The sequence below is a fragment of the Mizuhopecten yessoensis genome, unplaced genomic scaffold (genome assembly GCF_002113885.1).
Source record: "Mizuhopecten yessoensis strain PY_sf001 unplaced genomic scaffold, ASM211388v2 scaffold1581, whole genome shotgun sequence".
Classification (NCBI taxonomy): domain Eukaryota; kingdom Metazoa; phylum Mollusca; class Bivalvia; order Pectinida; family Pectinidae; genus Mizuhopecten; species Mizuhopecten yessoensis.
Window position 1 is genome coordinate 234,835 of NW_018404118.1, and position 13,013 is coordinate 247,847.

The following is a 13,013-nucleotide window of genomic DNA, read 5'->3' on the forward strand; positions in this document are numbered from 1 at the left end:
CAGGATAGGTTGATGGGTACCACATGTCGCATGACCAGGATAGGTTGATGAGTACCACGTCACATGACCAGGGTAGGTTGATGAGTACCACATGTCACATGACCAGGATAGGTTGATGTGTACCACAGGTCGCCTGACCAGGATAGGTTGATGGGTACCACATGTCACGTGACCAGGATAGGTTGATGAGAACCACAGGTCACGCGACCAGGATAGGTTGATGTGTACCACATGTCACATGACCAGAATAGGTTGATGTGTACCACAGACAACCTGACCAGGATAGGTTGATGGGTACATGTCATGTGACCAGGATAGGTAGATGGGTACCACATGTTATCTGACCAGGATAGGTTAATGGACCATATATATATACCACAGGTCACCTGACCAGAATAGGTTGATGGACCAAGTATATATATATACGTACCACAGGTGACTTGACCAGGAGTGTATGTTGATTGATAGCCTACCACAGATCAACAGACCACTGGGACAAGGACAGGTGGTTATGTACCTCTAAGCACACATTCATGAAACATAATTCTCATCCTCAAACATGGATTTCGTGCCCAAACCAACTTTCTTGTTATTTGCTCGACTTTAACAACAGTAAAAATGTTATGTGTGAACAGCATTTGGCTTTATGTCTCTTCATGATCAATGTTCATAGACAGAAAGTCAATTTTCATTCATTTATCAGGTCAAAAATTAAAGAATTTGGCTTTAGCACAGAATTTGAGTACAAGAATGGCATTCATGAATTCAAGCCCAGGAGTGGTAGACAGGTGCTTCTGATCACCTACCCAAGAGAATAGGTTGACTAATGACTTTTTTGTTCATTGATGTATACTATACCAAGTTAAACATCAGATATGTTTTACGTACATACTTCGATGATCTACAACATTTCCATGCCCTTTAATAAAGGGCTGTTGCCTACATCAAAACCGCCACCCACAAAAGATGAAAAGATCAACATCAAAAATTGTGAAAACAGGAAACTATGTACAACGACATGTTTATTTACCAATATTTATGGGATGAATGTCAATGAATGAATGAATAAAAATGTTTTGACAAACGCACATATACACTCGACTTGACCTAGTTTGTGGACATTACAAATAACATGAAAGTTTGTGTGGGGCCGGTATCTGGTGCCCACCACCTCCACTCGCCCGACGTTTTTAAACCGAAAGTCACAATCTTTGCTCATTTTCTGGAGTGTGTTCACACCAAACAACACAATCGGCACAAAGGACGCCGAGCTCGGAGGTAACCTATCTTTGACAACGTGCAAGTTCTCCTCCTCACAACATTCACCACAGCAGCCGGGGACTGCTAAAGTCAACATGAAATGAGTGATGCGAAGTTCCAATGAGAAATGAAAATGATGAATGCTGAGATGAGGTTCCTTATGTATAGTCCATTAGGTATGGTGTTCAGATTTACCGTTGGCCTCCAGTTTGTTGTGCAAATACATCTATCGTATCTCCGTCTTCCATGTCAAGCTGTGGAAGAAAGCAACAGTACAATTAACAGGGAGGAAAACAGCATTCTGTGAAAACTGTCATACTAAATTTTGACTCTAGTGTTATGTTCAATTGCATATACCATATTGCTGTAATAATTTTAAATATGCAAACACTATTTTTAATAGAAACAAGGGTCCATTGGAACTGTATCGCTCACCTGGTTTTATAATTAAGTCATTACAACTGAATGCATTAGTACATCTTTATATGAAATTTCCTCAAATCCAGACAACATCTATCTTCTAACCCAACTTGGACCACAATATCTGACTTTCAACTAATCAGGGGCCTCCATTGAGTTGCCATGTTAACAGATTTTGAAATAAGTAATGTCATATTACAGGGTGTAATTAGACAATAATTTAATTTTCATTCAACTATAAGCTTTTATATACATAGAAACCAATTTTTAACAATTTATAAAAACTACACCATAGAAGTTGATAATCTAGCTGTACCATTTCTTAGGACCGCAGGGGTCAAATCAACCTCATTCAAATAAGAAATGTTTGCAGACAATTAGGGGATATTAGCGTCTTCAAGCAAAATATTAGATAATTTTCCTCTTTGGGGCTCGGTCTTCCTATATAGCTAGCCCCAGGGGTCAATAAGTTAAAATGTGAGGGTACAATTATCTTTTATCCAAAATTGATATAAATCATATATGTGTTGATGATATGGTATTTTATTTCTAATTTTACTCATTGAAAAAATATAAATACAACTTCCAAGATCTTTAGGTGGTTTTTTTAATTAATTGCTGACCATCAACCACCCTGCTGTTAAAACTGTCAAAAGTCTGTCTTTGTCGAGTAATATCCTATCACCATGCTTCTTTGTAACTGTCCGATTCCCAATCATCAAGTTTTCGTTTCCTGGACGCTTCAGACAATTTTTCCTGCCAAAACTACTTGAGTACGACCTGTGCTATTTTGCACCTCTGTGCTCCATCACACGTGGTTATAGTGTGTTTTAAAGGAATTCTGAACTATGAGGATAGTTGTTCGACTCGTTCCACCAGACGCTCGACGTGTGGCGTAGCATGTGCAGTCAACAAGAGTCTGGTTGACCGAGACTCAGCTACAGTCTCCGTGTATTTGTTCGAGATTGCTCTTTCACTTTAAATTTGATGTAGGCTTTAAGGTAAATTCATTGAGCAGCAGGTAAAAAAAAAACACCCAAAAACTACCCATCCCAGGACTTCCAAACTTTTACCAATTCTATCCACTGAAGAGTTTCCTGTTTATCATAATTATATAGGTAGGATCCCTAAACAAAAAACATGGACTGGGTTAGTTTATTATCCATTTTCTTGATCAGAAATATCAGGGGTTCATAGAGTATGAACTATGTAGCATGATAAAACACAGGTAAATCTTGGGTGAATGTTTAGCTGAAAATACAGCCTTATATGAAACAGTATATAATTAACTTGCCATTGTTTCATAAAACAACACCTGCCTATTGTTGGTAAATATGTTGGCACTCGGAGAACACCCCTTCATAGATGTGGATCTATCCCCGCAGTAAAGTGGCTATACGATATTGATAGGTCATTTGTTATGGTTCATTTTGAGTTTCCTATTACTACAGTGCTGTTCACATTTCATTATTAAACCATACTTTGTTGCTATTTGGCAAGCACCAATTTAACATACATTCAAATATTGAATTTAAGACCTAGATTCAAACACTTACTCCAGTGGGGGTGTCTGTCTCATTGATTGGGTTGCCGTCAAATCTAAACCGTAAGGTTGCAAACTTTAGTCCCTGAAAGGAATTAAGATAAATGAACTGTAAACAAAACAATTAAGAAATGTGTATCATAAATAGTTAAACCAACTAAAAAATACCAACCTTCATTTGAAGTTCTGAACAAACTGATGTCACAAAGATGGGGACAATTGTATAACGAAATACTCAGAGATCATAAATTCATTACAGAAAATAGATTTTAAGTATTGCTTTGTATTGACTGGTACAAATCTGAAAGATCCATCATTTTAAATGAAGATTAGTTTTGTTTTGTGATCCACTAAATGCAATTCATTAGCCAAGCCTTAATGCATTATATGCATACCCTGCCCTTTTTGACGACCCCTGGAACTTTTTGTTGGTAATTACAGCAACATTTAATTGTGAACAACAGGACCAGGTCAATGCTTTACGACGTGTCTAGCAGCTAGACTAAACCTCATCTTCCTACACTCAACCCATTTGAACCTAACAAAACATTTCAAAAAAATTCTGAATTATGTTTGAAACATCAGTTTAAAGACTCATTATGTACAGCTTTTGGTCACTTTTATGACTAGTAAAGCTATGTAAAATTATATTAAGATGTTTACAGTTAATATAGTAGGGTTTTACAGGGATCAATCTGGACTTGATTCACTACTGTTTATGGGTAGTTTCCCCTACAGAAGAAAATTACTGTTCTTTGAAATTCTCCTTATATTATGTGCTTCAAAATACCCTTATTTCAACAAGAAAATACCAGTTTGTCTTCAAAATATTTCCCGTATATGTTTTCTTTAAAGTTAAAATGCATAATACTGCATATATACATCTTCTTCACATAATTTAAACAAATTTTAAATTGAAATATACTGCACACATGCATGTCGGACAAAACATTTATCATTTACCTTCATGTCAGACCCTAGAGCCCTGTATCAAAATTATAATTTCTCTCATGTCTAAAAAAGGATAGTTTTCCCTAAAACCTAGATTAATCCCAGAGTTGTATCACCCACCTTTTTAGATTGGTATTGAAAATTAGCCATTTTCTTCTTTTATATCTATCCTTATTTTGCATAGAGTTTACATATTGTGTCACTTCACTGAAAACCACAAAATTTTGTTGGACCCAAAGAAAACAACTTATGCAGTTCTGGTTTTGAATCCAAGGTTGTCGCAGGGAATTTTATTTTTTATGCAATATTAAAAGTTAACTAGTATAGTATGCAGAATTGGTTTTGAAGACCAACTGATCTAGTTTTCAATGTATGCTACCATGTTAGTTTGGACATTTCTTAATTTTAAGCATATCAAACAACGGAAAGTATGTTCTTTTATCATACCCTTCATTCACCAACTGATCATAAATTAATCATCATGACATTTTAAATGCTTAAACACTCATCAGCCTTATTCTGAATACATTTTGCACTTTCTTCAAATCTTGTCTTCCAGTTTTACTTACAACTCTGTCACAGTATGCAGACATCAATTTTCGTAGTGGTGTGTTTTTCTTAATTTTGAAGTGGACCACACTACCATCTTGCCCTGTAACTTTTAAATTGATGTGTTCTGCTCCTTCAGGCTTCACTATCTGCTGCTGACCATCATCTCCTCCCTGTCAACCAAATAAAACAGTGAGCTTTCACCTAGGAGCAGTGTTGAGATAACATTATAGAATTTCATATAAAATATCTTACAGAGTAGGGTTTGTTTATATTTCTGTTGATTAAACTAGATTTGTGATTTACTCAGCTATGATTATGAGGGCAAACTAAACTGACAGTGTTCAGCTATGATTATGATTTTTTCCAGTTTTCAAAGAAATTCCTCCTTCCTTCATCCTCAAATTAATGTATTTTCTTATTGCAACTATCTTCTCTGCACTCCTGATTTGTGTAAGGAAAATATTGCAGGCTTTTAACAAAACACATTGCAAAATGATATATGTAGTCTAGTCTGATGTCGTGAAGGTAAAGGAATTGCACTGTCATTACCATAATCTTACAGTAACATTGACAGGCTTTGAAATTGATTGTAGCTAATCTGTAATCTCAAAAGGACTGCTATTAACCAAAAGATTTGTCATATATATATATATATACCAGACACCAATCAAATGGCTTAGTTAAGTTTACTTCCAGTACAGGATTGGACAATTCTCTTCACCTGACTCGACGCGAGCCCATGGAGAGAAGTTGTATTATAATAATAATGTGAAATGTGTATGAAAAGCAGACTCGTTCAAGGATGTTTTTCCTTTTTATTACACTACTTTTAGTGAATAAATAAGCATTTAAATTGTATGTAGAACATAGAATACTGGAATCTTTAGTCTTCCTTTGTAAATTGCCAAGTGTGCCGACCTCTGGTCAAACATGTGGGCGATCACAACCGGTGGTTAAATGCGATGTTCTGTCACTTCTTATTCCTTGGCGAATATGTTTACCAAAAAAATAACATCACACGGTTTCTGTTAAAAACACGGCAAAACAAAGTACATAATTTTATCTGCAAAGTTAATATATCAATCAAATATCAGTAAAATCTATTGATTAATAATTGAAGAACCGCGGGAAATCATCACATACAAACAATTTCGCCAATATAATATAACTTTCTAAATAATATCAGTCCTACGGTAGGGGACATATATTCAGATTAAATACCAAATGTACCTTATTTTCCGACATCGTGAAATCAACGGCAAATTTTCTATAGATCTAAATCCCCAGAGTCGCGTCGTGTTTTCGGTCTGGTTTGCGAGGAAAATGGCGCACAAAGGAAAGAGGTACCGGGGTCTTATCAAAGCGATGTGTTACGCGCTTTCTGATTGGCCAGAATTAAAAATAGCCTCCAAGCATCGCGAAAAGAAAGTGCGATTTTTTTTCATCTGACAAACTGTAAAACTATCCATAGATGGTGAGAGATTACAGAAAATAACAATCAGTCAACTATTAAAACTTTGGAGCACGATATCACTGTGAACTTGATTTTTTTTCCATTGCATTTTGTTTTCAATTCTTGGCCAATAAGGTTGTACGTTATTAAGCCTTCTGCAAACCGGACGGAACCGGATTGAAAAGTAGGTCACAGGGGTCGATGAGTGCAAGTTTTCTATTGCGCAGTTATATAGAGAATAATATATGCCTTTTCCCATAACACCCAGTATCAACCCGAGACTACAATATCAGCCCAAGGGCTGATATTGGTCGAGGTTTGATACTGGGTGTGATATGGAAAAAAGCGTGTTTTATTCTGTTTATTACATACTTACTAATAAAAACTACTTTCTTCTGATTTTTTTTTTGGAATATTGAAAAACGAAAAAAAATCCAAAAGGGTTGTGATATGGGTTTTGCGGGCTGATACGGGTTTTGGGGTGTGATACGGCGGGGGCTGATACGGGTTTTGGGGTGTGATACGGCGAGGGCTGATATGGGTTAGAGCAATTGTGTCGTATCGCATATACAAAAACCGCGTATTTATTAGTAAGTATGTAATAAATCCTCATATACTGGATTGATATTACATTTTATGAATAGATATCGAATAAAACACATGCAACTTGCATAGCAAGCCAATAATATCAAATGTAAACGTCTGTTCCGTACGAAATAATTTTTTCTATAAAATTATCAAATTGCGGATTTATCGTCTAGATAACGCTAAATAATAATAATAAATAATAATAAATAATAATTCGAGGTTCATATATACCGCCTTATCACAACATAGTTCGTAGGTCGTCTCAAAGCGGTTCACAAATAATTATCCGTGGTTATAGGGCCTTTTGCAACCAGCCAATATCTTTCTCAACTCCCTGGGGAGCATAAAGCCGGTGCTGCCATTTCGGCGCTCACACATCCTCGATATCCAGGGGTTACGCTCACTTTTGCTATCTACACCCCTGGAATATGTCATAGCAAAATTGAAGGCACGAAGATTGCAGTTTGATTAGTCTCAGGTAAATAAAAACCTTACAAAACGCTAGGCTGTTACCTGTCCTTTGAAGATTACAAAGAAGAGACGTCCGACTTCAAAGCCTGTCAACTTTTACCGTTACATGACCGCGAGATTCTTTTCATGTATATCAAATCAACAAGGTGGCGCACACCGAGCCTTCAATTTTGCTATGACAAATTCCAGGCGTGTAGAGAGCGAAAGTGAGTTTAATCCCTGGATATCGAGGTTGGCGCTCACACGGCAACTAGCATTATACAATTCTAGCACCACTCAACCAGTACTCATTTACAGCTGAGTAGACTGGAACAAATGGATTAAAGTATCTTGCTGAAAGATACAACTCAGTGTCGTGACGTGAGTCGAACTCGCAATCCTTCGGTCACGAGCCCGGCGTCCTACCACTGGAGTACGTACCGTGCCTCCACAACCCTAATATAGACCCCTAGGTCACTGTCTTAGTTTAACGTTAAATAAGCCAGCACATATCCTGAAAACAATCAATCAATTTTAACTAAACAAGGATTGAATTGCAAACCATGGGAAAACAAAAAGTAAGCCATTCTTTCTATATTGCTTCTGGGCCTGTATTGTCTTTAGGCGCTTCTGGCTGTGTCTGCTATTATATAACAGGTACATGTAATATATGCGTCTTTGCTTTTACCGCCTTCCTGTTGATGGAACTACAGTATTAGCCTATCTCAGTAGGAGGGGTGGAGAGGGTGCGCACATTTCGCTTCAGTATATCATCCAGCAGACGACAGACACTCAATCCACCAAACCATTAAAATCGAATCAACACTGAATATCAAATTACTTTTATTTTTGTAATTACAAAAGCGCAAATAATCCTTCAATTGTACCTTAGGTTATGTCATATCTAGCATTTTTCTAAAAAAAAAAAAAAATGCGTCCTTAACCAAGGCAAATTTATATAATCTTGCTTATTCATTAAAACGGTCTCTAGAGAGAAGTTTGAAAAGGAATGGAAAAAATGGGAAAAACTTCTTTTGTTTTGTAAAAATAATATTCGGATAGCTGTCTCCTGGGCTTTGAAATGAATTACAAAATCAATAATGTTCTTCCATTTCATTTATTCATACATTCATAAGCTTGAGCTCAAAAATATAATAGTCCATCCCCACCCACTCTCTCTCTCTCTCTCTCTCTCTCTCTCTCTCTCTCTCTCTCTCTGAACTGATTCATGAATTTTCAGTTTACAGTTTTTAGTAGCTTTTCATTATTTTTTGCATTTCTATGAATTCTTACTTGTTTGTGTATGTAAGAGTGTGTGTATGGGTGGGTGTGAGTAAGGGCGATTGTGTATTGATGGCGGATGTAGAGTAGAAAGATGATGTGTTGATGTAAAAATACACAAGTGTTAATGTTGTGATGCAACTGAAAAGATGCATGTACTTATAATATATGAAATCATTTCATCTTACATGAATGAATAGAGGATGATGATGTTGATGATGATGTTGATGATTAATGATGATGAGGATGATGGAGGTAACAACATCACAATGTATGTGAGATGATGATGATGATGAGGATGAGGATGATGGAGGTAATGGCATCACAAAGCATGTGAGATGATGATGATGATTTATATAATCTTGCTTGAGGAGTTCTATACTGCTGACAGTATAAGGAATTGACTTTGCAGCTAAACATGTTTAAATTAAATTTTCTATTTGAAGCTATGTTAATTTTGTTCATGTTAATGTATATTAGAAATATAAGCAATCACTTTGCGACTTTTCTACATGTACATGTCTATTTATATATTTCACTGTGTTTTACTATTTTGCCTTCAAAATACTTTGCAGTTACAAATGTACAAATACATCTTTGAATTTGAATTTGAATTTGAATATAATCTGAAACTTCCTGAACTGTGCAAATGGTGTTTTCCCCCATCGTATCACGGATTTAGATCAGAGGTATAAATGAAAACAAGTCGAAGACATTTTATTTCCATCCGCTCTAGTGAGCTCGGTATATATATGCTATCTAAGTCCGTGATCGTATCAACACTTTTCAATTAACATGACTCGAAGATATGAAATAAATGAAAACAAGTCGAAGAAATTTATTTCCATCCGCTCTAGTGAGCTAAATTGAAAAACCGTATAATCTCCAATAAAATATGGAAACGAAAATGATTTAATTCTCGTCTTTCGGCTGTTGATTGATTGATTCGTTTTACCACGGACTTACGGTCTAATCTAATTCCGTGGTTTTACGAACGTCCGCTTCTACAAATGTAGCCACGAAACCTATGACGTCACAATGTGTCATATTACATAGGTAAATTCTCCGGTTAGTATAGGGGCGTAAGGATGTTCATTTGCACTGACAATAATTTTAAAGAGCGGAACATTTATGCGATTTTTACTTATATTATACCTAAAACTTTGAATAGAGTGTTAATTTTCATGGATGTTTGAAAATTCTGTTCAATCAACACACGCAATATTATGACATGGCGTATTTACTGAATAAAACGGTAATCATGTGATAACATATATATATAAAAATATAGTGCCCTATCTACAAAGGGTTTACGCATTTCAGTCTCTCATCCTGAGTATGCAAAACACCAACAACTATAGTATTAGTCAGGTTACTCCTGGTCTCAAACAGAAAGTAGCCGGCGGCCGTTCCACTAACGGTGATTGTAAGTAATTCTATATTTTGTCATAATCTGAAAGAGTTTTATTTGTGGTAGAGGATTTTTTTATAATTATGATGTTCGCTTAGCACAACAGTCAAGCAGCTATTTTGCTGCAATATGTACATTTTAACAAATAACTATGTTCTAATTTGCAAACTTCCTGATCAGTAAAAAACAAGTGTACTGTAACGTAAATCAAATGTCCTTGACCTAACAACATGTGATAACTCCATTTCAAGCGTTTGAATATGTATAATATAGTTTCTTCCTATCGATAACACATATATCTAGAGTATGATCTGATCAATTCGGACGCAACAGAGCAACTTCCTGTTAACCTTACAATGACAAAGTTATAATTATGTTTTCATTATTTTTTTTGTGATTGTGTTTTTTTTAATATGATATACAATGTAGCATCAGGTGACCAGTTGAATTTGCCAATTAAACAAAAAAAAAGAGCAAGATTACACAGCTTTACACTGTTAATCGACAATGTTTACTTTTAATTGGAAAGTGAGTATGCAATCGCTTCCTGCACGAATGACAACTAATTCAATCAGTCCTCACGTTGACATTGAAAGACACCTTATTATGTGACTAGTTTCTTTGCCCATCTATTTATTTTTATACTGTAATACTGCTACAGCCCATTTAGATGGAATGTGTCTAGAGAAAATGTTTACAAAATCATTGTGGTTGGTATGTGCTGCATTTTGAATCACAAGAAAATGAAGAATGCAAAAGGAAGTTCACTGGACATCATAGGTTTTGGTGCTGCCTGTAGAATAGTCAGACTTACCTGACTAGCATGACAGTCGCAAACAATTGCAAAGTAAACAATGATGAAATGTTGCATTTAAATATCATCAAATATTTTACCTTTACCAGGTGCATTTCTATTGTTTCTTCATCCAATAAAAAGTTATAATAATAGAGCTACCTTTCTGCAGGTTTTTGACTTAAAAAAGAGTTTTTGCTTACTTTTCTTCAACATCCTTGGAGATATTAATAAAATGTTTTCTTTCATTACCAAAAAAATGTTGCTCATAAAGTTGCTAGATAACCTTATCCTTACAAACTGTCCAACTAAGTACGACAAATTGTAGCTCTCCTTCTTCTTATATAACTTATGTTAACGCCCAGCCTCCTCTGTCCCAACTTAATACATCAAAATTATCTTGTCATCAGAAGCTATGTTATTGCAGATTTCTATTCTGGGCATATCGGATCATGATGCTGTCTTTCTAAAACTGTTCCCTTGAAAATCATCAAAATACCTTGTAAAATAATTTTATATATGTTATATATAAATGCAAACTGAAATTCAATAAAAATTATCTCTGTTCTATTTTGATATTTCACCCAACGAAATCTTGACTGTTAAGGCTTTTGGGAAATATTGAAACAACTTCTACAGCTCTACACATTGGTTGGCGATGATATCAAACACGAAGTGGCCAAAATAAAGAAGGAAAGCTCTTGAGTTAGACATGACATTAAAAAAAAAGGATATAAAAAAGATTGTCTTTACATAAAGAACAACGAAATTGAAATACAAAACAAACCTATCAAAACTACATAGGTATGTCTCAATAGTGTTTTATTTAGATATTTGGTCACTCTCAACTGAAGCTGACAGTAATGACTAAGCAATGAAAAGTTCTGGACCTACATTTATTACAATTGATTACAGCAGAGTGATTTCAGTCAGGAAAGATGGTAGTTATAAACTTAGTCTACATAAAGCTAACATTCTGATTAACCACTTTCATTCTGTATGTCCTAGTCCTGATGATGATAGTTTAGACACATTCTACCAGAACTATGCTATGAACAACAAGTACCCTGAAATCTCCAAAACCCATGTAACAGGTTTATAAATATGGTATTGAAAATCTACTTCTCAAACTGATAACACACAAGCAACCTCATTAAACCAAATGTCCTTTTAAAGGAGTTAGCAACAAAACTATCATCCAGCCTTAAGTTTTCTTTACTATCATCCAGCCTGAAGTTTTCTTTAAAGCTGAATGATATATCTTATTCAGATCATTTTGACAATGGTCATGCTTGTTCCAAATGGAGAGCAGTGTAAAAACAGGCCCAGAAGAACTATTGTCCAATATCCCAAACATGTATCTGCTGCCAACTATTACCACATATCATTGTCAATAACATCATCAGCCATGCTGTCCACGTTAGCATGGCTTCATACAGTCCATGTGAGAGCCAGTCGAGTTCCTTATACAAGATCTGGTTTAAACACCTAACCAAACATAGTAATAAAATAGGTCCACAAAGTGCATTTTTTGAAAACTTGAACTTCACTTCTTCAAGTTTCAAAATGCTCCCAGACCTTATATAACAGAAACAAAATCAACATGAAATTCTACATAGACTGGGATGACGCCCAATGCTCAGGCCATGCAATCACAAAATTTTATAACTTAGAAATGTTCTCGATCAGTGCTCTAAATCACAGGGCTCCTAATGTTCCTCTAGTATTAATTAAATAAGCAACCTTTTTATAAATCTAAGTGACTTTTTATCTGCTTGTAGCATCATGAAGATAGGAACAGTTTGGATGTTGGTAGCAGCTGGTCTGGCTGCAGTTAGCCTCTCAGAATCAGGTTTGTGTTGAGAACAGCAGGGAAATATTTTGTGTGTTTTAAAAAAAAAAATCATGGTTTGTGTTAAGGGTAAAATATTTATGTGTTGAGAACTGGGTCAACCAGAAATGAAAACTATTTTAAGTACAGTAAGTATTGAAAGTGGTCAAAGTCCAGACAATTTATATGTGTTCATTGCTTTGCATAATTACACATAACAGAGTTTGACACTCCGAGTATTCATCCGAATGTTGTATTAAACTCTTAATCTGATCTCATGCTGTCATTTGTTATATCAACATCATTATTATTTCAGGAGAAAATAAGCATTTATTTGATAATGATGATGGAAAACATAGTCAGTCTTGAGTACCATGGTGATGGTACATGATCAGTCTGATTACCATGGTGATGGTACTTAGTCAATCTGATTACCATGGTGATGGTACATGATCAGTCTGATTACCATGGTGATGGTAC

The 13,013-nt window shown here is 35.5% G+C and overlaps 2 protein-coding genes across 2 annotated transcripts in view; one reads left to right on the top strand and one right to left on the bottom strand.

Moving 5' to 3' along the window:
• Positions 1-1,004: 1,004 nt before the first annotated feature.
• LOC110465457 (small ubiquitin-related modifier 2-A-like) lies at positions 1,005-6,101 on the bottom strand. The gene is made up of 4 exons (XM_021521284.1): positions 5,957-6,101; positions 4,744-4,896; positions 3,237-3,308; positions 1,005-1,514 (listed from the first exon to the last, which is right to left on the bottom strand). The coding sequence occupies exons 1-4, from the start codon at positions 5,969-5,971 to the stop codon at positions 1,452-1,454; spliced, it is 303 nt and encodes a 100-aa protein (XP_021376959.1). The 5' UTR covers positions 5,972-6,101; the 3' UTR covers positions 1,005-1,451.
• A 3,716-nt stretch (positions 6,102-9,817) lies between these two features.
• LOC110465462 (cubilin-like) overlaps positions 9,818-13,013 on the top strand; it is a 55,783-nt gene continuing 52,587 nt past the window's right edge. The window contains exons 1-2 of the mRNA XM_021521296.1: positions 9,818-9,924; positions 12,484-12,554. Coding sequence (XP_021376971.1) covers positions 12,488-12,554 — 67 coding nt within the window. The 5' untranslated portion in view covers positions 9,818-9,924; positions 12,484-12,487. The remainder of the gene's footprint in view (positions 9,925-12,483; positions 12,555-13,013) is intronic.